This window comes from Hemiscyllium ocellatum, chromosome 10 (genome assembly GCF_020745735.1).
Source record: "Hemiscyllium ocellatum isolate sHemOce1 chromosome 10, sHemOce1.pat.X.cur, whole genome shotgun sequence".
NCBI classification, from domain to species: Eukaryota; Metazoa; Chordata; class Chondrichthyes; order Orectolobiformes; family Hemiscylliidae; genus Hemiscyllium; species Hemiscyllium ocellatum.
This window is the reverse complement of record NC_083410.1, coordinates 78,521,259-78,549,209: the sequence shown is the minus strand read 5'-3', so window position 1 is coordinate 78,549,209 and position 27,951 is coordinate 78,521,259. Positions and strand designations below refer to the sequence as shown.

At 42.1% G+C, this 27,951-nt stretch overlaps 1 protein-coding gene across 5 annotated transcripts in view; it reads left to right on the top strand.

Annotated features, from left to right (window-relative positions):
• LOC132819818 (unconventional myosin-VI-like) overlaps positions 1–27,951 on the top strand; it is a 273,784-nt gene that overhangs the window by 211,457 nt on the left and 34,376 nt on the right. For all 5 annotated transcript variants that reach the window (XM_060831639.1, XM_060831642.1, XM_060831641.1 and 2 more), the window contains 9 exons: positions 4,554–4,592; positions 5,802–5,895; positions 8,961–9,091; positions 10,097–10,174; positions 11,775–11,904; positions 17,933–18,023; positions 18,608–18,758; positions 19,666–19,874; positions 27,791–27,869. In XM_060831639.1, the coding sequence (XP_060687622.1) occupies positions 4,554–4,592; positions 5,802–5,895; positions 8,961–9,091; positions 10,097–10,174; positions 11,775–11,904; positions 17,933–18,023; positions 18,608–18,758; positions 19,666–19,874; positions 27,791–27,869 (1,002 nt within the window). The remainder of the gene's footprint in view (positions 1–4,553; positions 4,593–5,801; positions 5,896–8,960; positions 9,092–10,096; positions 10,175–11,774; positions 11,905–17,932; positions 18,024–18,607; positions 18,759–19,665; positions 19,875–27,790; positions 27,870–27,951) is intronic.

Here is a 27,951-nt window from a genome sequence, read left to right as displayed (position 1 = left end):
CAGAACACATCTACAACCACTCCCTGCCTTCTGACAGCCAACCAATTCTGAATCCAGACAGCCAAATCTCCCTGTGTCCCACACCTCCTGACTTTATGAATGAGCCTACCATGAGGAACCTTAACAAATGCCTTGCTGATGTCCATAAATACCACATCTACTGCTCGACCTTCGTCGACTTGTCTTGTCACCTCCTCAAAGAACTCTAAGATTTGTGAGGCATGACCTGCCCCTCTAAAAGCCATGCTGATTGCCTTTAATCACATTATGCTTTTCCGAATAGTCATAAATCCTATCCCTCAGAATTCTTTCCAAAAACTTGCTGACCCAGACATAAGACTGACTGGTCTGTAATTGCCAGGGATTTCCCTAATCCCCTCCTTGTAAAGAGGAACAACATTCTTCCCCCCCCACTTCCAATCTTCTGGTACGATTCCCATGGGGAGTGAGAAAGCAAAGATCTTTGCCAATGGCTTAACAACCTCCTTTCTCGTTTCCCGGAGCAACCTCCATGTTGGATTCACAATGATCAAGGACATAACTTGGACAGCAAGATCCTGCAGGAGCTTTGAAGCAGGTCCAAGGCATCACCTAGAGCTGCACCACGATCTGTTACTCTGGGTCATTTGACAACTGACTTAACCGTACTCTGCATAACCATCTGCTCATCATGCCACATGACACTAAATAAGAGAGACCTTTTGTACTCTCCGTAGCTAGCTGGTTTTGGCCTATAATAGCACCCTGCACTAATCCACAGATTATTTTCCATGTTACTTCTTGGGATTTGCTCTTCCCATAGATAAAATGCTTGGGTTCACCACTTTTTCTGATGGGGATGGTCAGCTGAGCAAGTGAATAGTTAGCATCACGGCAAGCATTTTGGATGGCATCTAAAAGGATAAAGTGAAGCACTGAGAAGAAAAATATTGTCTGATGACATGGCTAGCAGAACCGAGCTTCCAACTGGTGCAAGGGTATGCCTCTGAAAATGAAATATCAGGGCTTAAAGTAAGATGCGGAACATGTGGAATCATAAATTCCACAGTCATCAAGGGGTTGGACACAGGTTACCATAAAAAAAAATTAATGAACTCCTAGCTGGAAGGCAGCCTCAGAATATGGTGTACAGAAAAGGGAGTTGCCTATGGCCAGGAACCTAATGGATGATGTGGAGATGAGCAGCTCACTCAGTGGTACAGATCCTGGAATGTTGGTATGTGATGGCTTGAGTGAAGTGGAGTCAAATAATGAGGAATCTGGAACTGACTTGTGTGTTGTGAATCCATTGGGTATATCCAGTGCATGAAGGTCTAATTATGACTTGAAGAACAGTGCAGGGATGATCTCCTGGAAGATGGAAACAGACAAGTCATCAATTATGTGACTTCTAGAGACCTGACAATCAATAACCCAGCATGGGTAGTCCATTACAGAGAGCAGATGATATCATTACAGATAGGAGGCTGAGAAGATCTGCTCAAGCAAATGTTGCATCTCACCCAACCCATATCATGTACTCAGATTGGCGATGCGTGAAGAGAATGCAGCCATTAATGTGGATAGAGACATTCTAGCCATCATATGCTATTGAATCTGTTAACCATGCAACTGCTTTGCAAACATACGCTCTGCGTTATGTATAGTTGGCAGAGTGGAAAGTCTCAAGTAGGGAAGTATGTAATTGATTCCTAGCTACAGGTAACAATAGTGGGAGGAGGGCAGCCAGAGTAGTGGTGCCATGATATCCAGGCGGTGATGGTGAGGAGGGGCACTGAACACAGCAGCTGGTGCAGTCAAACAGATTCCTCTGGAGGAGGGGGTGTCTTTGGGGGCAAGCTACTGAATGGGAAAAGAAACAGACAGACCAAGGATTTTCTCAACCAAATATGAGCCATAGCTTAGTTCTGTGTAAATACTATGTCTTTCTTCCTTTAACTTTACTTTCTCTTCAGGTTTCTAATCAACTGATGCCAGTGGAATAAATAATCCCTGTTACATAATCCTTGGGCCACCTATGTGTTCAAATCTCATGTTGCTCTCTGTCTTTTTCATCTATGATGTTTCAAGTAATTTTTCTCTATTAATTGCTTTCTTGTCAATATTTCTACTCTCCCAATCTTTTCAACGGAGATTTACAAAATGTCTTTCAGAAACTTACTTTTTGTTTTTCTATAATCTGAATTTGTGGAGCCATGTGTAAACCTGTTCCAGATACTTAGTGGAATGTACATCACTAAATACAAAAGCAGCAAATGTCTAATGAGGGAAAAAAAAGTCCACCTAATTGTATGTTGGAGAGCAAAAATTCCAACTACTACTACTACAATGTAAGATGGGTTTTCTGTCCCTTTTTTTATACATTCTTTGAGGATAATTAACTTGAACATTTCAGACTCGAGGGAAGAGAAAATGTGAATTGATGTTGACAGCTCTAAGGTGATATTTATAATGCTCCCATTCTTTCCATTGTCCATTGCCACAATTTCTGATGCTTTCTTCTAACCTCCTCTTTTCTTGTAGTGATGGCAACTTTCAGGTCTGTCTTCTCTATCTTTTTTCTTGCTCCTTTTCCTCAGGCAGTGACTTGATGTGAGATGCTCCAGTTCAGGATGAGTAGAGAAAACTGTAGGGAGGTTGGGAAATGAAAAAATAGACAACAGCCAGGGACAGCAGGTAAATCTTTACTCAAGCAACCACACACCAAGTAACGCACCTGCTTAGAGCACTGACTTCACGCGTATTGGCTGGTTGCTTAAAATTGCATTTTAACCCTTTTAGCACGAGATTGATCCTGAAACATGTTAGGAATCTAGATCGGTAAAAGTTTATAATGATGGTTTAGTTGTCGTATGTCTGACGGTTGCCCTCACAAACCTTGTGTATCTGTTGTACTTTTTATGGATGGTCCCAGCTATCTTTTTGGGTCTTTTTTTTAAAAAAAGACAAAATGCCCCAGTCATTGGCCACAATTAAATTTATTCTCAATCAATTCTGAGGACACTTCAGCTTTGCAAAATTGGCAGCTAATCACAGTGCAGATTTTTGGACCGTCAGTAATAAAATTGGCTTGTTGATTCTGTGCATTCTCTCCTGTTGGATACAGCAGGGATTCCATGTAGCAAATGGGCATTTTAAAAATAATTTCATTTCGTGACATTAACCTAGGAGAAAGTGAGGACTGCAGATGCTGGAGATCAGAGCTGAAAATGTGTTGTTGGAAAAGCGCAGCAGGTCAGGTAGCATCCAAGGAGCAGGAGAATAGACATTTCAGGCGTGAGCCCTTCTTCAGGAATTCCTTTCCTGAAGAAGGACTCATGCCCGAAACATCGACCCTCCTGCTCCTTCGATGCTGCCTGACCTGCTGCGCTTTTCCAGCAACACATTTTCAGCTCTGACATTAACCTAACCTTGCTCCCAGTTCCCAAATAGGAGTTTTCATCTTGTCTTGAAAAAGGATGTGTGATCGTTCTCACAAATGAATCTGCACCATTGACACTGTTTAATTCAGTATTTGCCTTGTTAGTATTCACAGCCAAACATGAGCATGTTCATTATCAGTGCAGGCACCATTTCATTGAAGTTGACTGCAACAAAGCAGCACTATCTGGAATAGAAAGTTATGAAATGAAATTTTAAATTTTCACTCTTGATTTTGATCTTAACTCTGTCATTGTCCAATGTAAGAGAGGGTTCCTCAAGCCTTGGCAGTTGTGTTTTTTTTAATGTATCTTGGACAGTGATGGCCAGTGAACTGTTGGGATCAGTGTACCCACAACTAATACTGCCTGACTCATTCTTGAAATGTGCACCTTTTCAACAGGAGCCACTGAGCAGAGAGAAACCTAAATGATGTCCTAGCTCTGGCCACACATCCAGGCAAATTGAGGTGATTGCAGTGCTCCCATTGTGCAGCATGGGCAACAAGATTGAGTGTGGGAGCTTCTTGCTCTGCATGGCTCATTACAATACAATGCTGTGTATTAGCCAATGGACTGAGGAAGGGGCTAGCTCCTATTACATTTAGGTTTTGTCACTTCCTTCTGTTTATTTTTGTAGTGATGGGTAATGGGATGGTGAGGAGGAGGAATTCAAAGCTTTGTTTCGGCCACCTTGTCAACGTCAGCCAACTTGGGCGCTGGATGTGGAAAGGATTTAAGTTAATGTTAGGCCGTGCCATGCATGGTTTCTACTAGGAATCATTTCATTTGCGCTTCACGACTTGGAGGATGTTTGGCTGCATGCTCCACTATTACCTCCACCATATCAACATGTTATCAATATTTTTAAAGTTGCATTGCATTTAAGCTTTTTTGCTGCTCCTAGAATTTTGTGAATATTTGGGTTTTTCTCACTAATGTACTGCTCATTAAATGCATGCAGAAAATTGTTCATCTACATTGTATAATGTTTTGCTCGTCATATTTAAAAAACAAAATGCAATGCTCAGTTATCAACAAAATCTCTCGTGCAGAGATTTCACTTGTTTGCTTAAGTTCAAACACAAAATGCAGATAAAGTTCGTTTACTATTTCTCTATCTCACCCCCTCAGACTCAGTTGAATCTGTTGCTTGACAAGTTACGCAGCACAGTGAGTACTAATTACTATATTTAACTGTTACAGTCCTATAATTTTTGAATGGGTGATATCTCTAAATTGAGAGAACAGTGCTTTCCTATGAACTTCCAGATGTAAAGATAAAATTCAATTGCATTAATATAGCCATTCATGATCTCAGGACATTCTATAGTGCTTCACGCCAATGAAGTGCTTTTGAATTTTAGTCACTGTTACAAAGTACTTAATGCAACAATCAGGACACCAAAACAAGATGTGATAACAAGCCAGGAGAAAGTGAGATGCTGGAGATCAGAGCTGAAAATGTGTTGCTGAAAAAACACAGCAGGTCAGGCAGCATCCAAGGAGCAGTAGAATCGATGTTTCGGGCATGAGCTCTTCTTCAGGAATCATTCCTGAAGAAGGGCTCATTCCCAAAACGTCGATTCTCCTGCTCCTTGGATGCTGCCTGACCTGCTGCGTGATAACAAGCCAATCAATTTGATGGAACTGATTAAGTAGGATTATCAGTGGACGACTTGGCTCCATTTTGAGCATGCCAATGGGACCTTTTGTATTCACCTGAGGATGCTAATAGAGCTTTAGCTTAATATTTTATGCAACAGACAATATCTTTGACATGTTTGTGCTTCCTCATTTTTAACACTGGATTGTAATCTAGTCTCTGTATAGAATTTAAACCCACACGTCTCTGACTCAGCAACCGAGAGTGCAATCAGTAACCACAGTTTATATCTGGGGGACATGACAGACTAAGGCAGTTAGCATGTTGTTTATACACAGAAAATACATTTAATTGTTTTATTACCATGGATTTCTGTTTATGCTTCCCTTTGCTCAAGACAACGATCAGGTAACCACATCTCAGGCCCTCTCCTCCATGAGTAACCAGGAGAAGGTTCATATAAGCTGCACAGGGTGATTCCCATTTTGCTTTACGCCAGTTCCATATTGGAAAATGCCCACGGTTTTTTGACTAACCCTTTTCTGGTCTAATTGGGATTAGGAGTGAATCTATGCAGACTAAGCACTCGGGTACTGTGTATTAATCAGCAAATATGCAATGGTAGCAGTATAGTGGGATGAGAACTGTACTTCATTTCTGGAAATTGATTTATCCTGAATCTGTTAATGGAAATTATGAAGGGTTAAGTGAGAAATACTTTCACTAGATTGAATTTTGATGCAAAATGTGTCACTCAAGTGCCTGTTTTCTGTTAGGGATCCAGCTTTATTCGGTGCATCAAACCTAATCTCAAAATGACAAGTCATCAGTTTGAAGGAGCACAAATTTTGTCTCAACTTCAGTGTTCAGGTGAGAATTCTTTTTCTGTTAATATATTTTCGGCATGCCTTCAGATTGTATTTTATAATATCAACAAACTGAATTAAGTGCGAAGTTGTTCTTTCTGATGGCCAACTAAACAACCCCTTGCATATAACATTCTCTCCCATTCGAGCTCAAACATTTATCAAGCTTTTGCCATGTTCCTAATTATCCAGGAAGGCTTTCATTTTCTTCTTCAATCCATTCCTGGTCAACTCCCTAATCATCCCAGTTTCTCTTCTCACATGATTACCTTTGGAATATGCCAGGTTCCATCTTTTCTCCTACTCTTCTTCATTTAATTACATTGCTGAGATATACATCTATAAAGGAGTATATTTTAAGCTACTATCCATCATTATCCAGCTCAACAGGATATGATTAAGGCATTGCTGGGCAATTTGAATCCATGGTTCTTGGCTTCTGGTAAAAACAAATTTGAATAATGTTCAAATAAATAACCATATTATTGTTTCCCCAATGTATGTGCACAAATGATATGTTTATCTAAGGGTGTAATGTAAAAAACATACCATTGAAGCATCTGATCAAATTCCGGATATATCCTATTGGGTGGCACGGTGGCAAAGTTGTTAGCTTTACTGTCTTACTATGCTGGGCTTGATTCTAGTCTTTGGTGACCATTTCCACCACTCTATAACTTTCACATCGTCCATTTCTGACAATTCCCTTCCTTTCCTGGAGCAATCTGTTTCTACTTCAGGGAATAAACTATCCATAGCTATCCACTACAAAGCCGCTGACTCCCATAGCTGCCTTCACTGCAGCTCTTCCCAACCCACGTCCTGTAAGGATTCCATCCCATTCTCCCAGTTCCTTTGCCTATGTCGTATCTGTTCAAATGACGCCACCTTCCAAAACAGCACGACTGACATGGCTTCCTTCTTCCATAACTGGGTTTTCCCACCCACTGTGGTAGACAGGGCCCTCACCTGCATCTGACCTATCACCTATCCTTCCACCCTTGCCCCTTCCCATCACTCCCAACAGCATGGTTGGAATCCCCTTTTTACCCCACCAGCCTCTGCATTTAAAGGATAATTCTCCATCATTTCAGACAACTCCAACAGAATGCCACAATCAAACACATCTTCCCCTCACTCTCCCATCTGCGTTTTGCAGGGAGCAGCCTTTCGCGATACCCTAGTCCATTCCTCGATCACCAACACTATCCCCTGCCTCTCACACCACCTTCCCATGTAACCTCAGAAGGTGCAATACCTGCCCCTTCTCCTCCCTACTCACCATCTAAGGGCCAAAACAGTCTTTCCAGGTGAAGCAGCATTTCACCTGTACCTCCTCCAATCTTGGGTATCGTATTCGTTGCACCCAATTTGGCCAACTCTACCTTGAAGAAACCAAATGCAGACTGGGTGACTGCTTTGCAGAGCGTCTCCATGCGCAAGCAAGACCCTGACCTTCCCACTGCAGGTCATTTTAACACAGTGTCCTGCTCGCATGCTCACTTGTCTGTCCTCAGTATGCAGCACTGCTCCATTGAATGACACCGCAAACTGGAGGAGCAACATCTCATCTTCAAATTAGGCAGTTTACAGTCTACTGGGCTTAGTATTCAGTTCAACATCTTCAAAAAGTGAACCCATTCCTTCCCTTTCTTTAAGCTTCACTTGTTACATTCTCTGTCACACTGCTCCCCCTCCCTCCCCACCCCACCCCCTTCCGAGTCTAGACGCACCACTGTTCTGGGAGAAAGCGAGGACTGCAGATGCTGGAGATCAGAGCTGAAAATGTGTTGCTGGAAAAGCGCAGCACGTCAGGCAGCATCGAAGGAGCAGGAGAGTCGACGTTTTGGGCATGAGCCCTTCTTCAGGAAAATGGCACCATTGTTCTGCCATTCTTTCATTCCAATTACTTAATCTGAACGATCGACACTCTCTTTCACATCCCCAACACCTACCCTCATCCCAGCTCTCCAAACTCCCACTCCCATAAATGTTGCCCCACCCCCCTCCACATTTCTCTTTAGCTCTGAAGAAGGGTCATCTGGACTCAAAACTATGGATGCTGACTGACCTGCGATCTCCAGCATTTCTTGTTTTTAATTGGGTGGGTGGACTTGCCATCTTCCCTCTGTGTCTGCATGGATTTCTGCCAGGTGCTCCAGTTTCCTCCCACAGTGCAAAGATGAGCAGGTTAGGTGAGTTCACCATGGTCAATGTGAGGTTGTGGGTTGTGGTGAGGGAGTTGATCTGGGTGGGATGCTCTTTGGAAGGTTGGTGCAGACTCGATGGGCCAAAAGGCCTCACTCTGAACTGTAGGGATTTTATGTTTGTGATCCTTGGATATTACCCCTTTTAGATTCCTCCATTAACTCAGTATCTTTGGCTATCAGCTGCAGTTTTTTTTTACTGATCATAAAGACATCAATGAACCACAATTTCCTTCAACTTCGTGTTGGAGAAACAAAACCAGTTTTAGTTCTAGCTGGCATCTGCTTCTGTCTTTGCACCAAATCGTGCCTTGTCATCCAAGATGAGCATCCTCCTTGCACATCATATCCACAACAAAGACTGGTTCTTCTATGACATCACCTACCTTTGCCACTAAAGCCCTACTCCCCTACTTAAAGTGTAGCTTTTCTCACTCTCTGACCTGGCTTACTGCCTTCTGTGCAAACATGAGTTGATCAAAATTGCCACAGACTATGTCCCCATGCCACAACCCCATCACTCCTCCGACAAGCTTTCACACATACCCCACAAATTCATTCCAATGCTATTGTCCTCCTGCCCTACTATGACAATTTTCTTAGGCCTTTCATCCACAATTATACTCCAAGAGGCAAAAAAGTTCAACATTATCCATTTTTTTTAACTGATTCGTTTCATCACGCAACGTAACAAATTTAACCTGGTTATTTGATTCATTCTATGATTTGGCACTTTTGACATTCAGAAATACGCAATAAAATGAGCCATGGAACTATTTTTGCATTGAGGTGGGCATGCACCTTTTTCTACGTTGACTAAAAGATCAGAAATGTGAGTTGTGTTGTTTTATTGTTCTTGTAGGTATGGTGTCTGTGCTAGATCTCATGCAGGGTGGATTTCCATCACGGGCTCCATTCCACGAACTTTACAACATGTACCAGAAATACATGCCTCCGAAGCTCTGCAGGCTGGACCCCAGGCTCTTCTGTAAGGTACTGTCTAGACTAAAACTTCAACGTTCTTTCAATAAGTTTCATAAATGAACATCCTGCCAAATGCCTTAGCCGGAGATCCCATTGCATGACTGGAGATTAAAAGTTATGGAGGCATTAATTCATCTAAATAAATTACATTGTCTCAGTTGTGCAATTGATAATGGTGTGATGGTGCCCTTGGACTGCATGAATTGACAGGTGGGGGAAAGCAAAATTAACCCAAGCTCCAGATGCTGCTCACTTGAGTATGCAGTTGTGTGAATGTTTATTGGGCAAGTTGGGCTGGGCTCTATTCCCATGTCTTTTTGCCGAGACCACAACTACTTTTTGCCTAAGTACGTGCAATGGTGGCAAGGGTACTTCGGATAGGTATAATAACTTATATGATGTATTTCCCTTTTTAGTATGTATGTCTTAGCAGTTTATATGCAGTCGAGCATTACTGAAACAGTGGGCTGAGGTCAAGTTCCTCTCTAGGAAGTTGAGCTGGTAATCTACAATAAATTTAAGCATTTCAGCAGAGCACTGTGTGTTGTCTTTCAGAAGACACGTTAAATCAAGACTTCCACTGCTTATTTATATGGATGTAAAAGATCCTGTGGTACAATTTGCAAAGAGCAAGGATATTATCCCAGTACCTTAGCCAACATTTTATCCCTTCACCAACATCTTTCAAAACTTGACTAATTGTTCATTTATCTCACTGTGGCCAATTGGCTACTGTAGTTCTCTATATGAGAGGTTACACTTCAAAAGCAGTTCGTTTGTGAAGTGCTTTGGGATTTTTTTGAGGACAAGAAGTAAAAACCTGTGAAAATTATTAGATATTAATGTAAATACATTCAAAGCAAATTTGACTTTTAACGAACCTTCTGGATTTTTCATTTGAAAAGCCAAGTTGAATAGAGAAAACACCAATCCGGGAATAAGAACAATGCAACATCAAGGAGAAATAGTTGTTTAAATAGTAACGCGTTCTTGTGTTTGATTTGGTTTTTCCAGGCACTGTTCAAAGCTTTGGGTCTCAATGAGAATGATTACAAGTTTGGTCTTACCAAAGTCTTTTTCAGACCTGGCAAGGTAATGAAACTCAACATTTAATGAATACTCAAATCTGTTTCCTGCTTCAGGACACCGAATTCAAAAATCAATTTTTTTTTTAATTGAGACAAGAGGAGGATAATATGCTGGAAGGAACACAATGAAATTGAGTTGAACTGAGGAAGTGGTTATTTTACAGGCAGAGAGCATTCAGAGTATGATTGGGTGGCTGATCTGGATGTGTAGGAAGTACAAGACTCCCTTTAGAGTGTGTGTCACACTCAAACCGTACTTTGCATTGGAGACTGTTGGAAATGATGACACCTTTAAAGGCACCAATTGGAAGAGGAACACACAGGAGATCAGCAGAGGAGAAATAGTTTTTCTGGAATATTGCATTGTTAGTAAGATAGATGGTCATCTTTTGGAACTCTCATTAGTTCAGCATCATGTGTTTCCTACCTGATCCCAGAGTAAAGGACATGACAGAGTGAGTACTGAATGTTTTACCGGTTGAAGGGAATATGCAAGATATCCTAATACACAACAGTATCAATGCAAAATGTGAAGAGTATGCATTGAGGTCCGACTGTCAGGTTTTTTAAAAATTAGAAAATGTTTGAAACTAGGTTGTAACCTCTGGTGTTCCATTCAGAAATGCTCAGATATTGAAGCAGTCCATATCCATCTACCTGACCTTGGACAATATTTAGACTTGTGTATCTCACAAGTGCCAAACAATGATCATCTCCAACAAGAGATGATCAGCCTTCTAAATATTGTGGATACAAGAATAGGTCAGAGGCTGGGATTTCTGTAGTGAGTGCAGTGGTTATGCCTATGACACGGACCAAAGGGGTTCGAGAGAAGGGCTTTTGCCCGAAATGTCGATTTTGCTGTTCCTTGGATGCTGCCTGACCTGCTGTGCTTTTCCAGCGCCACTCTAGTCATGACATTAGCCTTCAATGGGCAATTTGCAATAATGACCTTCCTAGCAATGTGCGAATTCAATGAACGAATAAGAAAATACTGTCTTGAACACTAGTATTATTTCTTGGAGTCTCCAGGGTCTATGCTAGCTTGACCACATTTTAGGAGGGTTTTAAACTATGTAGAATACTGTCTTGTACATAAACTAGTTTATGAATCTTTTCTTTGACTAAAAGTAAAGTTGTGATTGTTAAGAGTGCTTTTTACACAGCAAGTTATGATGATTTGTAATATATGAAGTGGGAGGGGCATGAAAGCAACTTCTAAAGTAACTAAGAAATTTTGTAGAAATAATGATTTGGAGTTAATGGGGACAGATCCAGTATATACATTTAATTCAATAATTCTTTACAAGCGCTGACGTAGTGGGTAAAATGGCTGCTTTGTGTTGTTCAATTTAATGATTCTATTGTATAAATATCTCCTAAATCTTCCTTTCACTTTGATTAAAGGTTTATTGAATTCTCGTGATCTGCATTAGGGAGGCACTAATAGAAATAATATAATGTCACTGCAATGCAGATCAATTAGAGTCAAAATGAAGGATCACTTGATGGAGCAGAGTCATTTGAAAGATTGCGAACCCTTCATCAAATCACAGGCCTGTTGACAGCTCCTGCAACTGCTTTTATCTCAATTGTTTGTTCAGTTTGCAGAGTTTGATCAGATCATGAAGTCTGACCCAGAGCATCTATCAGTGTTGATGTCACGTGTGAATCACTGGCTTATTTGCAGCCGTTGGAAGAAGATTCAATGGTGTGCACTATCTGTCATTAAATGTAAGTTGAAGTGTAATGGTCATGCTCTTTGTGGATCCTTTTTTTAGTCAATATTTCTCCACATCACATTCGCAGTGCATGTAAAATGTGTTTATTTAGATGTTGTTATGAGCAATAATCCACAGAGTAGATGTGAAATAGATCATTCTGAGGATGTTAGTGTTCCTGGAAAAAAAAGGCATTTATCCCCTATCCCTATTTATCCCCTATCCCTATTTATCCCCTATCCCTATTTATCCCCTATCCCTATTTATCCTTGAAGATGGTAGTTTGTTTTTCTTCAAACCACTGCAATATTAGATGCTGTACACTGCTACCAGGTACAGAGCTCCACAAATCTGCCTCAGTGTGTTCAAGCCCCAGTGATGTGACTTAAAGATAATTGTATTCACTACACATCTCCTCTTTCAGTTTAGGGGTCATGAGTTGAGAGCTGCTTAAATATGGCAGTTTTGATGTGTGGTGATGGATGGAGTGAACATTTTCAAAGTGATTGTTAAGGTGCTGCTTAAGTATACTATTCTGTCCTGAATGGTATCAAGCTTATAGGCAGCATAATGGCTTGATGGTTAGCGCTGCTGTCTCACAGTACCAGGGACCTAGATTTGATTCCACCCTCAAGTGACTGTCTATGTGGAGTTTGCATTTTCTCTCTGTATGAATTTCCTCCCACAGTCCAAAGATTTGTAGATTAGATGAATTTGCCATGCTAAACTGTCCAGTGTCCAGGAATGGGTAGGCTAGGTAGATTAGCCATGGGAAAGGCAGGGTTACAGGGATAGGGTGGCGGAGGTTTCCTTCAAAGGGTCGGGATGGGCAGAACTGCCTGCTTCCACACTATGGGAATTCTATGATTTTTATTTTGAAGCTGGTTGAAATATGTTGTAGTTACATGTTCCCAGGCAAGTTGTGGAACTTGAGCTTCGACCTAAATTCTTTATGGTTTGTAAGAATCAAGGAAATTTCAGTAATATATCAGCATCAACAACTTTTCTCTCTTCTTCAAAACATTATATTGCAGTTCATTTTTTCACACTTCTACAGTGAGGCAAGAAATATTAATGGTGCATAAACAAACATAAGCAATTTGGGCACATAAATGGGTATTCCTAACTTAGCTAAGTACCTTTTTTTGAAACTTGGAATCGCAGGTCACTTGCTGTATCATTGGAATATTTTACCATTTTTTTTCACACTGATCACTTTTTGGTCTCTCTAGGATTAATCCTGTGCTGGAGCATCTAGGCTCCTGGTAGTTAAAATTGTTTCATGTACCCTAATTTCGATTGAGTTACTTTTTGTGTAGCCTTAAGAACAGTTTCTTTTCTTAAAGTTAAAAATCACACAACACCAGGTTATAGCCCAACAGGTTTAATTGGAAGCACACTAGCTTTCAGAGTGATGCTCCTTCATCAGGTGATTATGGAGGGCTCGATCGTAACACAGAGTTTATAGCAAAAATTTGCAGTGTGATGCAACTGAAATTATACATTGAAAAATTGATTGTCTATTAAGCCTTTCATCTGTTAGAATACAGTGATAGTTTCACTTCTTTCATGTGCAAATCACAAAACCCTTTTTTTAAAAGTTGCATTCTCTGGTTAGTTGTTAACAATGGTGATAGGTAGACAATATGTTGAAGGTGTTAGCCCCCTGTGTTCTCTGTCTATGACCTGATGTTTAGATTGATTCTGATCTAAAAAGTGAGATAACAGAGTTTTACATAAATTCCTGCAGTTTTTGAGCTCAGAGTTCTACATGTATGTATGCAGTTTTTGAGCAAAGTGCAATGTAACTCTGCAAGTACAAATTCACCCCACAAAATATATGTGTGCATGTGGGTCTTTGTCTGCGTGTGTGTGTGCATGTGTGTCTGTCTGGGGTGGGGATTGTAAGTGTGTCCGTCCGTGTGTAGTGAGTGCAGAGTGTCTTAAGTCTGTGAGGGGGTGCACGTGGGAGTGTGTGTGTCTATAGGGGTATGTGTGGATGTCCGTGTGTGTGTGTGTGTGTGTGTGTGTGTGTAGTGCAATGGTGATCGCCTGTAATGTGACATGAACCCAAGGTCCCGGTTGAGGCCCTCTGTATGGGTACCGAGCTTAGCTATCAGCCTCTGCTCAGCCACTTTCCTCTGCTGCCTGTCCCGAAGTCCATATTGGAGGATGGTCACCCGAAGGTCCGAGACTGAATGTCCTGGACCACTGAAGTGTTCCCCAACTGGGAGGGAACCCTCCTGTCTGTTGATTGCTGTGTGGTGCCCATTCATCCATTGTCGTAGCCTTTGCTCGATTTCCCCAATTTACCATGCTTCTTGGCATTCTTGCCTGTAACGTATAAGATAGACAACGTTGGCTGAGTCACGTGAGTACCTGCCATGTACAAGGTGGGAGGTGTTCCCACGCATAATAGTGATATCAATGTCCACAATCTGACACGTCTTGCAGCGTCCACCTTGACGGGGTTGTATGGAGTTGGCCTGAGAGCTGGGCAGTTTGCTACGAGCAATGATCTGTTTGAAGTTTGGCGGTTCTTTAAAGGCAAGTAGTGGAGGTGTGGGGAAGGTCTTGGTGAGGTGCTGTTCCTCATTGATATGTATTGCAGGTCACGAAGAGCATGGTGTAATTTTTCAGCCCCTGGCAAGTACTGAACAATGAAGGGTACCCTGTCAGTTGCAGCACATGACTGTCTCCTGAGGAGGTCATTACGGTTCCTTGCTGTGGCAAGTCGGAACTGGCGGTCGATGAATTGAGCATCGTACCCCATTATTGTGCGGGCATCCTTGAGTACTTCAAGGTGTCCGTCGCATTTCTCCGCATCTGAGCAGTTCCGGTGTATGCATAGGGCTTGTCCATAGGGAATGGCTGTTTTAATATGTTTTGGGTGGAAGCTGGAGAGATGTAGCATTGTGAGGTTGTCTGTGGGTTTGCAGTAGAGTGTGGTGCTGAGGTGTCCGTCCTTGATGGAGACGCACGTGTCCAAGAATGAGACAGACAGTCGATAGTCGTCCATGGTGAGTTTGATGGTGGGATGAAACTTGATGTTCCTGTGTAGTTTTATCAGGTGACTCCTCGCCATGGGTCCAGAGGAAGAAAATGTCATCAATGTACCTGGTGCACAATATTGGTTGGAGATCCTACATAGAGAATAAATCTTGTTCGAATCTATGCATAAAATGTTGGCATATTGAGGTACAAATTTGGTCCCCATGGCTGTTCTGTGTATCTGGATGAAGAATTGATTGTCAAAGGTGAAGACGTTATGATTGAGGATAAAGCGCATGTGTTGTAGGATGGTATTTGGAGACTGGCAGTTTAGTGTTGAGTACTGAGGCTGTTGCCACGATGCCATCCTGGTGGGGGATGCTGGTGTAGAGTGTGGAAATGTCCATTGTGATGAGGAATGTTCCCGGTTCGACTGGTCCGTGGGTGCTGGGTTTCTGTAAGAAATCCCTTGTGTCGCAACAGAAGCTGGAGATCCCATGTACAATAGGCTTCAAGATGTCTTCCACAAACCCAGCACCCACGGACCAGTCGAACCGGGAACATTCCTCATCACAATGGACGTTTCCGCACTCTACACCAGCATCCCCTACAAGGATGGCATCGTGGCAACAGCCTCAGTACTCAACACTAACAACTGCCAGTCTCCAAACACCATCCTATAACACATGTGTTTTATCCTCGATCATAACGTCTTCACGTTTGACAACCAATTCTTCATCCAGATACACGAAATAGCCATGGAGACCAAATTTATACCTCAATATGCCAACATTTTATGCATAGGTTCGAACAAGATTTATTCTCTATGCAGGATCTCCAACCAATATTGTGCACCAGGTACATTGATGACATTTTCTTCCTCTGGACCCATAGCGAGGAGTCACCTGATAAAACTACACAGGAACATCAAGTTTCATCCCACCATCAAACTCACCATGGACGACTATCGACTGTCTGTCTCATTCTTGGACACATGCGTCTCCATCAAGGACTGACACCTCAGCACCACACTCTACCGCAAACCCACAGACAACCTCACAATGCTACACTTCTCCAGCTTCCACCCAAAACATATTAAAACAGCCATTCCCTATGGACAAGCCCTATGCATACACAGGATCTGCTCAGATGAGGAACGTAACGGACACCTGGGATGCTCGCACAATAACGGGGTACAATGCTCAATTCATCGACCGCCAGTTCCGACGTGCCACAGCAAGGAACCGTAATGACCTCCTCAGGAGACAGACACATGCTGCAACTGACAGGGTACCCTTCATTGTTCAGTACTTCCCAGGGGCTGAAAAATTACGCCATGTTCTTCATGACCTGCAACACATTATCAATGAGGAAGAGCACCTCACCAAGACCCTCCCCACACCTCCACTACTTGCCTTTAAACATCCGCCAAACCTCAAACAGATCATTGCTCGTAGCAAACTGCCTAGCTCTCGGGCCAACTCCATATAACCCTGTCAAGGTGGACGCTGCAAGACGTGTCAGATTGTGGACATAGATACCACTATTACGCGTGGGAACACCTCCCACCTTGTACATGGCAGATACTCACATGACTCAGTCTTATATGTTGCAGGCAAGAATGCCCGGAGGTATGGTACATTGGGGAAACCGAGCAAAGGCTGCGATAACGGATGAATGGGCACCGCACAACAATCAACAGACAGGAGAGTTCCCTCCCAGTTGGGGAACACTTCAGTGGTCCAGGACGTTTCAGCCTCGGACCTTCGGGTGACCATCCTCCAAGGTGGACTTCGGTACAGGCAGCAGAGGAAAGTGGCCGAGCAGAGGCTGATAGCTAAGTTCGGTACCCATAGGGAGGGCCTCAACCGGGACCTTGGGTTCATATCACGTTACAGGTAATCACCATTACACGGACGGACACAGACCCGGACACACACTCTCACATGCACCCCCTCACAGACGTAAGACACTCTGCACTCACTACACACACACACACGGACGGACGCGTACAGACAGACAGACACACTTTATCACACTCACAACCCCCACCCCAGACAGACAGTCAAAGACCCACATGCACACATATATTTTGTGGGGTGAATTTGTACTTGCAGAGTTGCATTGCACTTTGCTCAAGAACTGCATACGTTCGTGTAGAACTCTGAGCTCAAAAACTGCATGAATTTATGTAAAACTCTGTTATTTCACCTTTTTAGATTAGAATCAATCTAAATATCAGGTCATAGACAGAGAACACAGGGGGCTAACACCTTCAACATATTGTCTAGCTATCACCATTGTTAACAGCTAACCCGAGAATGCAACTTTTTAAAAAAAAGATTTTGTGATTTACACATGAAAGAAGTGAAACTTTCACTGTATTCTAACAGATGAAAGGCTTAACAGACAATCAATTTTTCAATGTATAATTTCAGTTACGTCACACTGCAAATTTTTGCAATAAATGCTGTTACGATCGAGCCCTCCAAAATCATCTTATGAAGGAACATCGCTCTGAAAGCTAGTGTGCTTCCAATTAAACCTGTTGGACTATAACCTGGTGTTGTGTGATTTTTAACTTTGTACACCCCAGTCCAACACTGGCATCTCCAAATCATTTCTTTTTTTAACTACTCATCTAATTGTTGTTTGTTTTGTAAATTATTCTAAATAATATTCTAAATATGTCTATATTTGTAAGTTACCATTAAAGTGATTAAGGAGCTTGTGTGTTGGAGCATGCATGCTTTGGAAGAAATATGCCAACGAGTAAGCCTGACTCCGGGACTTGATCACTAAGTCAGAAGCCCCATTTCCCAACATCCATCGCCCAACTTAGACAGCAGCTCCACTTCTCGACCCCTCTCCTTTATTCACTTCTCATTCACCCGTTTTCCCAAACAACCTCCCCTCTTCTCCTACATTTATACCCTGACAACTCTCTTACTCAAATACCAACGCACCCTTCTAGAACAAAGATGGAGGTCTGCAAGTGGTCCATGTATGCAGGGTATGTTGATAGCTGTTTACATAATTTATTTCTGCAGTGAAGAACAAGATGAAGTACCGAGCTGTTTCTTGCATTAAGATGCAGAAAACTGTCCGCATGTGGTTATGCAAGAGAAAATATAAGCCGCGGTAAGTGCTGCCGGTGTTAGTTCACTTTTTAAGTAGTTTTAGGAGTAATTTGCGTCAATTGCCTTGGTCTCCTCACAGCTGCTGACTGGGATGGAATTGTTTGTAAATCTATCAGCAGTTCCTCTTAGTGACATGCCCAAAGGAAAGTACTAAAAAGAAAAGCAAAACATTGTAGTTATAAAGGTAAACATAACTTCATTTTAAAGCTCATGAATAATAGTATGTCACTGCCTTTTAGTTGTATCCCAGGTCTTCAATTAACAAGGCAACCGTTAAAATAAGTTTGTTCTTGTTCAGTGTGTTGTTATTCCAATGTGCTTTATGGTCCTGTTACAATCATTATCTTTACATCTTACACAATACGTGTTTTGCCTTGTTGAGAAATTAGCTGTATAAATGACTTAGCACATTGCTATTGCTTTTGGGCCCTGTTTCATTACATCTTAGTCTTCAGAATTCTATTCAAGTCTACTTCCTGTTCAAGTTCTCTTTTAATTCCACTGGTTTTGGAGCTCATGAATGTGCTGTTCAAGCTAGCATTGGGAATATTTTTGTTGATTATAATTGAGTTTTCTTGCCTACAGCATTGATGGCCTGGTGAAGGTGAAATCACTCAAGCAGCGAGTGAATAGAATGACTGAGGTGGTGAAGGCCCTGAGGGAGGGCAAGGCTGAGATGAGTAAACAAGTCCAGGATCTGGATTCATCAATTAATGCTCTTGTGATTAAAATTAAGGTAAGTGATGGAATAAATCTGCGTGAAAAGAACTTCTAAATGGTCTATATGTTTTAGTACACTCAGTACTGAAAGGAGAGGATGGCCTGTCAGAGTATATGCATTTTTGTCATATGGATTAAGGATCTACTGTGCAGTAATCTTGGTAAAGCTTGTATGCAAGCTGAGGATGTAACCAAATCGAAGCAGATGTATTGAGAGAATATTATAAGGGCAGTGTTGTTTAGTTAGTTCCTCCTCACCTACCCTTCAACTCTGCACTCTCCTCCTTTATATAAACAAGTATATTTGAGCTGACCCAATGACTCACTGAGAATCTTCTTTAGAAATCCGATCGTTAAGTTGGACTGAATCAACCAATGTTTATGTACAATAGGCCTGGTCTTCCTCCATTCTATAATGATAAACTCTGCAGACAAGTGTGTGTTTCATACCCTTAATTTTTTTTCCACTGACCTCAGCTGTTCCAATGCTGTTAGTATGTCTGCACATTGCCCAAGTGACCCTGGTCTCAGTGACTGCTGGAATGCTTTTGGATTATGGGAATACATCAAACTTCCTTCCTTTGCCACCAAGTAATATCAAAACAAATGTGTGTTGAGGGGGTGCAGACCACTCCACAGCCAGGTATTTGTCTGCCTTTGTATTTTGTGGAAAATTTCAGGTTTTTCTTGCTCCTTTTTGCTTTCCTCAGTTGCTTCAATGTCTACAGAACTTTAATAAATCATTTCTATGAAAATGGTCAAAGAATAACAAGACAAGGGTGTCAGGGTCTTAAGAAGATGGATACTCTAGACTTGTAGCTACCCAACTCTGAATTAATGGTATTCTGTGGTATCTGATCTGAACATTACATGAGTAAATGCAATGACTTCAGTCTGTCTCTCGTTCTCTTTACTTTCCACAGAACGTTGCAATGACCAGAGATCAAATTGACCAGGAGTATGTTGCCCTAGTCAAACGATCAGAACAACTTCTCAGCACACTGCAGAAGAAGAAACAGGAGGAGGAGGAAGCTGAGCGACTGCGAGTCATCCAGGAGGAAATGGAGCGAGAACAGAAACGGCGTGAGGAGGAGGAGCGTCGACGCAAGCAAGAGGAGGAAGAACGTCGCTTGTAAGTCTGACTGCAAACATGCGCATTGTACTAGCGCACACATATGCAGCTGTTTTAAACTGTGCAGATGTCACTGTACAAAACAAAACTGAGGAAATTCTGAGGAAAAATAATCAGTCTTTTTAGGACAATAATGGGAGGTGCTTATGTGGAATGTGGGGCCAAGAAATCCTCCCAGCTCAATGAAACTCCTGTTTTGAGCAGGGCTGCAGATGTTCTGTTCTGCATTTAACCTGATCTAGGAAGTACTTGTAGCCTTAGAGTCCAGTGACCCTTCTGTTCTGAAGAAAGGTTTCTGCACTCAAAATGTTAATCTGCTTTCTCTCCATAGATTCTGCTAGATCTGCTGAGTTTTCCTAGCAATTTCTGTTTTTGTTTCTGAATTTCAATTTCTGTAGTTTTATTTTGTATTTGTAGCTTGTTGAGTCACAACGTTGTAATAAATTTGGGTTCTACCCCTCTTACTTAATGATTTTATGTATTCTTGGCAATGTAAGAATTTTTTGCCCAACCCTATTTGCCTTTGGTATTGAGTTGCTGTTTTTCACAGTGCTGTTTGAAAAGAAGTTCTAGGATTTTAGTCCAGAAACTGTGAAAGAACAATGAATGTCTTTTTTTTTGGTAATTTAGAGCAGAGGGGATGGAAGCTAGGGCAGTTGCATGCTCCTTTTGCAGGATATGGGAGGTAAAGGTCACCACTAGTGTCCCAGCTGACTTCACCTGCGAGAGGTGCACCCAACTCCAACTTGTCACAGACCGTGTTAGGGAACTGGAGCTGGATGAAATTCAGATCATTTGGGAGGCTGAGGGGATGATAGGGAAGTAGTCACATCTAAGTTAGAGGATAAAGGTGACTGTCTGTCTGGAGAGGGAAAGAGAATAGGCAGACAGTGCAGAGATCCCCTGTGGCCGTTCCCATCAAAAATAATTTTACCACTTTGGATGCTATTGGAGACAACCTACCAGGGGAAAGTCACAGCAGCCAGGTCTCAGCCACAGAGCCAGGCTCAGTGGCTTTGAAGGGAAGGAGGGAGAATGGGAGAGCAACAGTGTTAGGAGATTCAATGGTTAGAGGAGCAGACAGGAGGTTCTGTGGTCGCAAATGAGTCTCCCGGATGGTATGTTACCTCCTGGGTGCCAGGGCCAGGGATGTCTCGGATTAAGTCTGCAGGATTCTTAAGGGGGAAGGTGAGCAACCAGAAGTCGTGATACACGTCTGTACCAATGACATAGCCAGGGAAAGGGATGAGGACCTGAAAAGTGAATATAGAGAGTTAGGTTGGAAGCTAAAAGGCAGGACGAGCAAAGTAGTACTCTCCGGATTGCTACTGGCCACAAGCTAGTGAGGCTAGGAACAAAGAGCCAGTGCAGATGAACATGTGGCTACAGAGCTTGTGTAGGAGGGAGGGCTTCAGATATATAAGTCATTGGGATATCTTCTGGGGAAGATGGGACCAGTACAAGGAGGACGGGTTGCACCTGAACTGGAGGGGTACTAATATCCTGTGCAGGAGGCTTGCTACATCTCTTGGGAGGGTTTAAACTGGTTTAGCAGGGGAATGGGAACCGGAGCTCTGGATCAGAAGATGGAGTAGCTGGTGAACAGGCAGATACTGCGTACAGAGTGTTTGTGAGGAAGGATAGATAGTGGATAGTGCAAAGTTGCAGTAAGTATGATAGGTTGAAGTGTCTATTTTAATGCAAGAAGAGTCAGGAATGAGAGTAATGTACTTAGAGCATGGATTAGTACTTGGAGCTACTTGGTGGCCATTATGGAGACTTGGATATCACTGGCAGGAATGGTTGTTAGATGTTCCAGGGTTTAGATGGTTCAAAAGGAATAGGGAAGGAGGTAAAAGAGGTGGGGAAATAGCAGTGCTAGTCAGGGACAGTATCACAGCTGCAGAAAGGGAAGTCATTAATGAGGGTTTATCTCCAGAGTCAGTATAGATGGAAGTCAGAAACAGGAAAAGAGCAGTCACCTTATTGAGTTTTCTATAAATTCCCCACTAAAAACAGAGACACAAAGGAGCAGATTGGAAGGCAGATTTGGAAAGGTGCAGATGTAACCAGGTGGTTCTCATGGCGGACTTCATATTCCCTATTATTGATTTGAACATTCTTAGTGTAAATAGTTTGAGTTGAGAAGATTTTGTCAGGTGTGTCTAGGGAGGATTCCTGACTCTGTGTAGATAGGCTGACTAGAGAGGTTTTGGTGCTTGGCAATGAATCAGGTCGGATGTCCGATCTCGGTGAGAGAGCATTTCCATGATAGTGATCACAACTCCCTGACCTTTACTATAGTCTTGGAGAGGGATAGGAGCAGACAGTATGGGAAAGTACTTAATTGGGGGAAGGGGAATTACAATGCTATTAGACCGAAACAGTCGAGCATAAATTGGGAACAGATTATTTTGAGTTTTGCGAAGATTTGTAGCTCAGGTTGAGGTTCTGGATGTAGGTTTACTCACTGAGCTAGAAGGTTCATTTTCAGACATTTCGTCACCATACTAGGTAACATCTTCAGTGACCTCCGGATGAAGCATTGCTGATGATGTCTGCTTTCTATTTATATGTTTGGGTTTCTTTGGGTTGGTGATGTCATTTCCTGTGGTGATGTCATTTCCTGTTCTTTTTCTCAGGGGGTGGTAAATCAGGTCCAAGTCAATGTGTGTGTTGATAGAGTTCCGAAAGAACATAAATCCCCTGGGCCAGATAGGATGTATTCCAAGGTTACTATGGGAAGTGAGGGAAGAGATTCCTGTGCCTTTAGCAACAATCTTTGCGTCATCACTGCCCACTGGAGTGATTGTCACAGATGATTTGAAAATGTTGTTCCCTTTTTTCAAGAAAGGGAATAGGGATAATCTTGCAAATTAGAGATCAGTCGATATCATACCCGTGGTGGGCTAGTTATTGGAGAGAATTCTGAGAGCCAGGATTTATGGGAAAGCGTAGTTTGATTAGAGATGGGCAGCATGGCTTTGAGAAGGGCAGATCATGTCTCACAAACTTTATTGAATTCTTTGAGGATGTGACAAAACACATCATTGAAGGTAGAGCAGTGGATGTATGTATAGATTTTAGCAAGGCGTTTGATAAGATTCTCCATGGTGGGCACATTCAGAAAGTAAGGATGCATGGGATACAGGAAAATTTGGCTATTTGGATATAGAATCGGTTGGCCGTAGAGGACATAAGGTGGTAGTAGATGGAAAGTATTCAGTCTGGAGCTCGGTAACCAGTAGTGTTCTGCAGGGGTCTGTTCTGTGACCTCTGCTTCTGTGATTTTTATAACTGACTTGGATGAGGAAGTGGAATGGTGGGTTAGCAAGTTTGCTGATGACACAAATGTTGGTGGAGTTATGCAGAATGTGGAGAGCTGTTGTCGCTTGCACTGGGACATTGACAGGATGCAGAGCTGGGCTGATAAGTGGCAGATGGAGTTCAACCTAGAAAAGTGTGAACTGATTCATTTTGGAAGGTCAAATTTGAATGCAGAATACAGGGTTAAAGGCAGGATTCTTGACAGTGAGGATAAACAGAGGAATCTTGGGATCCACGTCCATAGATCCTCAAAGTTGCCACCCAAGTTGTTAGTGTTGTTAAAGAACAAAGAAAATTACAGCATAGGAACAGGCCCTTTGCCCCTCCAAGCCTGTGCCAATCCAGATCCACTATCTAAACTTGTTACCTATTTTCTAAGGACCTGTATCCCTTTGGGCAGGGAGCATTCAGGTATCTGTCTAGATGCATCTTAAATGACTCAATTGTGCTCACCTCTGCCATCTCCCCGGCAACGTCTTCCAGGCATCCATCACTCTCTGCATAAAGAACTTACCATGCATATCTCCTTAAACGTTTCCCCTCACTTTGAACTCTTGACCCCTAGTAATTAAGTCTCCCACTCGGGTCTGCTGCCAAGCCAGTTCTCTATCCATCTAGCTGTTACACTCTGGACTCCATGAGTCTAAAGGCATATAGTGTGTTGACTTTCACTAACGGGGGATTGAGTTTAAGAGCTGTGAAGTTATGCTGCAGCTCTATAAAGCCCTGGTTAGACCACACTTGCAATGTTGTTTTTAGTTCTGGTCGCCTCATTCTAGGAAGGATATGGAAGCTTTAGAGAGGGTGCAGAGGAGATTTACCAGGATGCTGCCTGGACTGGAGAATATGTCTTATGAAGAAAGCTTAGGTGAGCTTGGGCTTTTCTCATTGGAGCAAAGGAGGATGAGAGATGACTTGATGGTGGTGTACAAGCTAATGAGAGGCATAGTTAGATTGAATAGCTAGAGACTTTTTTCCCATGGCGGAAGTGGCTATGGTGAGGGGGCTTAATTTCAAGGTGATTAGAGGAAGGTTTAGTGGCGATGTCGGAGGTAGATTCTTTACCACCACTGCTAACAGTGCATTCCACACATCTATCAGTCTCTGTGTAGAGTCAGATACATTAGGAACATCTAAGCGACTCTTGGATAGTAAATGGATGATAGTAAAATATAGTGTACGTAGGTTTGTTTGATCTTAGTGTAGGATAAAAGGTCGGCATAACATCGAGAACCTAAGAGCCTGTGCTGTGCCGTACAGTTTAACTTTATGTAATTCAACTTGACGTGGTGTTTGCCTGAGAACCTGCTGGTGGCATTATACCTATTATTCCACTCTTGTTCTTCAAGAGTTTTTTAAAAGAAAATGTTCATTTGGGTGTAGCTAGCTGGGCCAGCACTTATTGCCATTCTAATTGCCCAGAAGGCAGTTAAGTGTCAAACACATTGTCTATCAAGAGTCATACATCAGATGATCATATTAGAATGGCATATTTTGTTCCCTAAACATTAGTGAATGAGATTAGTTTTTATGATGATTGACTGTGGTTATATTGTTTTTGTAAGGCCAGCTTTTTATTCAAGATTCTTACTCATTTCAAATTTCACCATATGTCTTGGTTTTGAATCCATGTCCTTAGACCATAGCCTGGAGTTCTGGATAACTATCTAGTGACATTGTGCTGGCTGATGTTGGTGTTGAAATGTTCATGTATTGGGGAAGTTGTACTCATCTAGGCAAATGTAGGATATTCCATCATACTGACTTATGCCTTGTAGATGGTGAACGGACTGGAGGTGAATTATTTCCCAGGCTATGACCACCCATTGTAAATATATTGGTCCAGATCTTCCAGCCAGGATCAGGACCTTATTTCTGACTCCAACTGGTCACAACTGTCCAAAAATGCTCACCATTGGGGGAGCTCCCATAAACACTTACAGACCAAGAAGCTTTCTCAGCTGAAGTAGACTCGCTTCACCAAGGAGCCCGTGTAGCTAGCAGTGAAGTTGATCACTTCTGAAACCATACCCCTTTTATGACAGTTTGAGACATATTCCAGGATTTCAAGGACTTAAAGCCATTTGCACAGCTTTTGAGAGAAGGTATTTGGGAGAGGTCACAGCACAGAAACAGATAAATAGATTTTGTGTGGCCTTACAGTAAGTCTGCAGTAGTGAGTAGAGTGGGTTCTTCCTTGATTATATGTTTTATTGAGCTATGTCTCTTGATTAAACTTAAATTAATACTCATGGCTTATATTTTAACCTGGAGTAGTGTTTTGTAGAGGAAGAGGACAGTGCTATTTTCCACGTCTATAGATTCAAAGGAGCAAAGAAGCCTTTAGTAGAGTGATATGCTCTTGTCAGATATGGAATATAAAGAGAGTTTACAGGTTACTGAGGATTATATCTGCAATAAATGCTGTTGTGAATCCTATCTGATTGAATAGATCAGTTGGAGAGACAGTGAGAGGCAATGAGGAATTTATAAGAGCAAGGGGATGTGATGGATGGCAGTTATAGGAATGGTGGGGGGGGGGGGAGGAATCTCAGATACGTCACATTGTGGATTAACTCCAAGAAAGCTAAGAGAGGTAGGCAGCTAGTTCTGTGGCTATCCCCATTTCAAACAAGTATGGTATTTTGGAAAATTTTGGGGTGTGATGGATTCTCTGGAACGTAGCATGAACAGCCAAGTTCCTGATATTGAGACTGGCTGTAATGTAATGAGAGGTACGTTGGGTTCCAAGCGATCGATTGTGTTAGGGGACTCTCTAGTTTGAGGTACAGACAGACGTTTCTGTGGCCAGCAGCAAAAAATCAGAATGGTGTGTTGCTTCCCTCGTGCCAGGATCAAGGATGTCTGAGAGGGTGCAGAATGTTCTCGAGGGGGAGCGGGGCCATCAGGAGGTCATTGTCCACATTGGAACCAACAACATAGGAAGGGAAAAGGTTGAGATTCTGAAGGGAGATCAGAGAGATAGGCAGGAATTTAAAAAGGAGGTCCTCGAGAGTAGTTTTATCTGGATTACTCCCAGTGCTACGAGCTAATGAGGGCAGGAATAGGAGGAAAGAGCAGATGAATACATGGCTGAGGAGCTGGTGTATGGGAGAAGGATTGGCATTTTTGGATCATTGGAATCTCTTTTGGAGTAGGAGTGACCTGTACAAGAAGGACGGATTGCACCTAAATGGGAAAGGGACTAATCGACTGGCAGGGAGATTTGACAGAGCTGCTCAGGAGGATTTAAACTAGTAAAGTGGGGTGGTGGGATCCAGGGAGATAGTGAGGAAAGAGAGAATCTGAGACTGGTACAGTTGAGAACAAAGCTAAGTCAAATAGTCGGGGCAGGCAGGGACAAGGTAGGACCAATAAATTAAACTGCATTTATCTCAATGCAAGGGACCTAACAGGGAAAGCAGATGAACTCAGGGCATGGTTAGGAACATGGGACTAGGATATCATAGCAATTACAAAAACATGGCTCAGGGATGGATAGGACTGGCAGCTTAATATTCCAGGATACAAATGCTACAGGAAGGGAGGCAAGAGAGGAGGGGGAGTGGCATTTTTTGATAAGGGATAGCATTACAGCTGTGCTGAGGGAGGATATTCCTGGAAACTCCAGGTAAGTTATTTGGGTGGAACTGAGAAATAAGAAAGGGATTATCACCTTATTGGGATTGTATTATAGACCCCCTAATAATCAGAGGAAAATTGAGAAACAAATTTGTAAGGAGATCTTGGCTATCTGTAAGAATAATAGGGTGTTTATGATAGGGGATTTTAACTTTCCAAACAGACTGGGACTGCCATAGTGTTAAAGTTTGAGATGGAGAGAAATTTAAGTGTGTTCAAGAAAGTTTTTCTGATTCATCATGTGGATGTACCTACCAGTGCTACTCCCAGGGAGGTAATTGCATTGGAAGTTCTCTATTCTGTCCAACTACAGTTAGTGCTGCTGCAACACAAATTTCCTTTTACAAAGATCTGTGCCATTATTTATGTTGTTAATCCAGTTGAGTTTCTGATCAGTGGTAACATGGGACATTGTTGACATGTTCAACAATGGTAAACTAAGCCATCAGTAACCTGAATAGTCAAAATCAGAGACTTGTGGACATGAGGCATTCAGTGCAGATTTACACTCTTTCATTTAAATACCTGAGGTCCATTCAATTCATGTTGTTAGCATTGGATATGCCAATAATTATAGGATATATTTTGTATTATTGTTTAGGTTAAAGGAAAAATCAAACAGTGACCTGATTTGCACTGTTAAAAGGGTGTGTGACCATAGGTTCCACAAATACTGATCTATTCTGTGTTTTTTTTGAAATTTAGTCGATATATGGAGGACATTTCTTATAAAAAGTGAAACAACAAACAAAAATTCTGCAACTGGTTTTGTTGTGAGATGCCTAAAAGTAGACTCTTGTGTGAAGCTCATCAACAATATGTATTCCCAGCAGAATTTCATGTCGTTTTTATTTATTATGATGCTACTCCTGTTGTTTTCTCAATAGCACCTTATTATTGTGTTTAAAACGTTTGACTTAGTCACCTTCCTGTTCTGCTTTCACTAGGAAAGCTGAAATGGAGTTGAAGAGAAAACTAGAGGAGGAGGAGAGGAAGAAAGAAGAGGAAATAAAGCGTTCAATGCAGGTTTGAATTTCATTTTAAATGTGAAAAATGGTAATTATAAGACATTTTTGTTTGTAATCAGGTCGCCAGAAAGACTTTATGG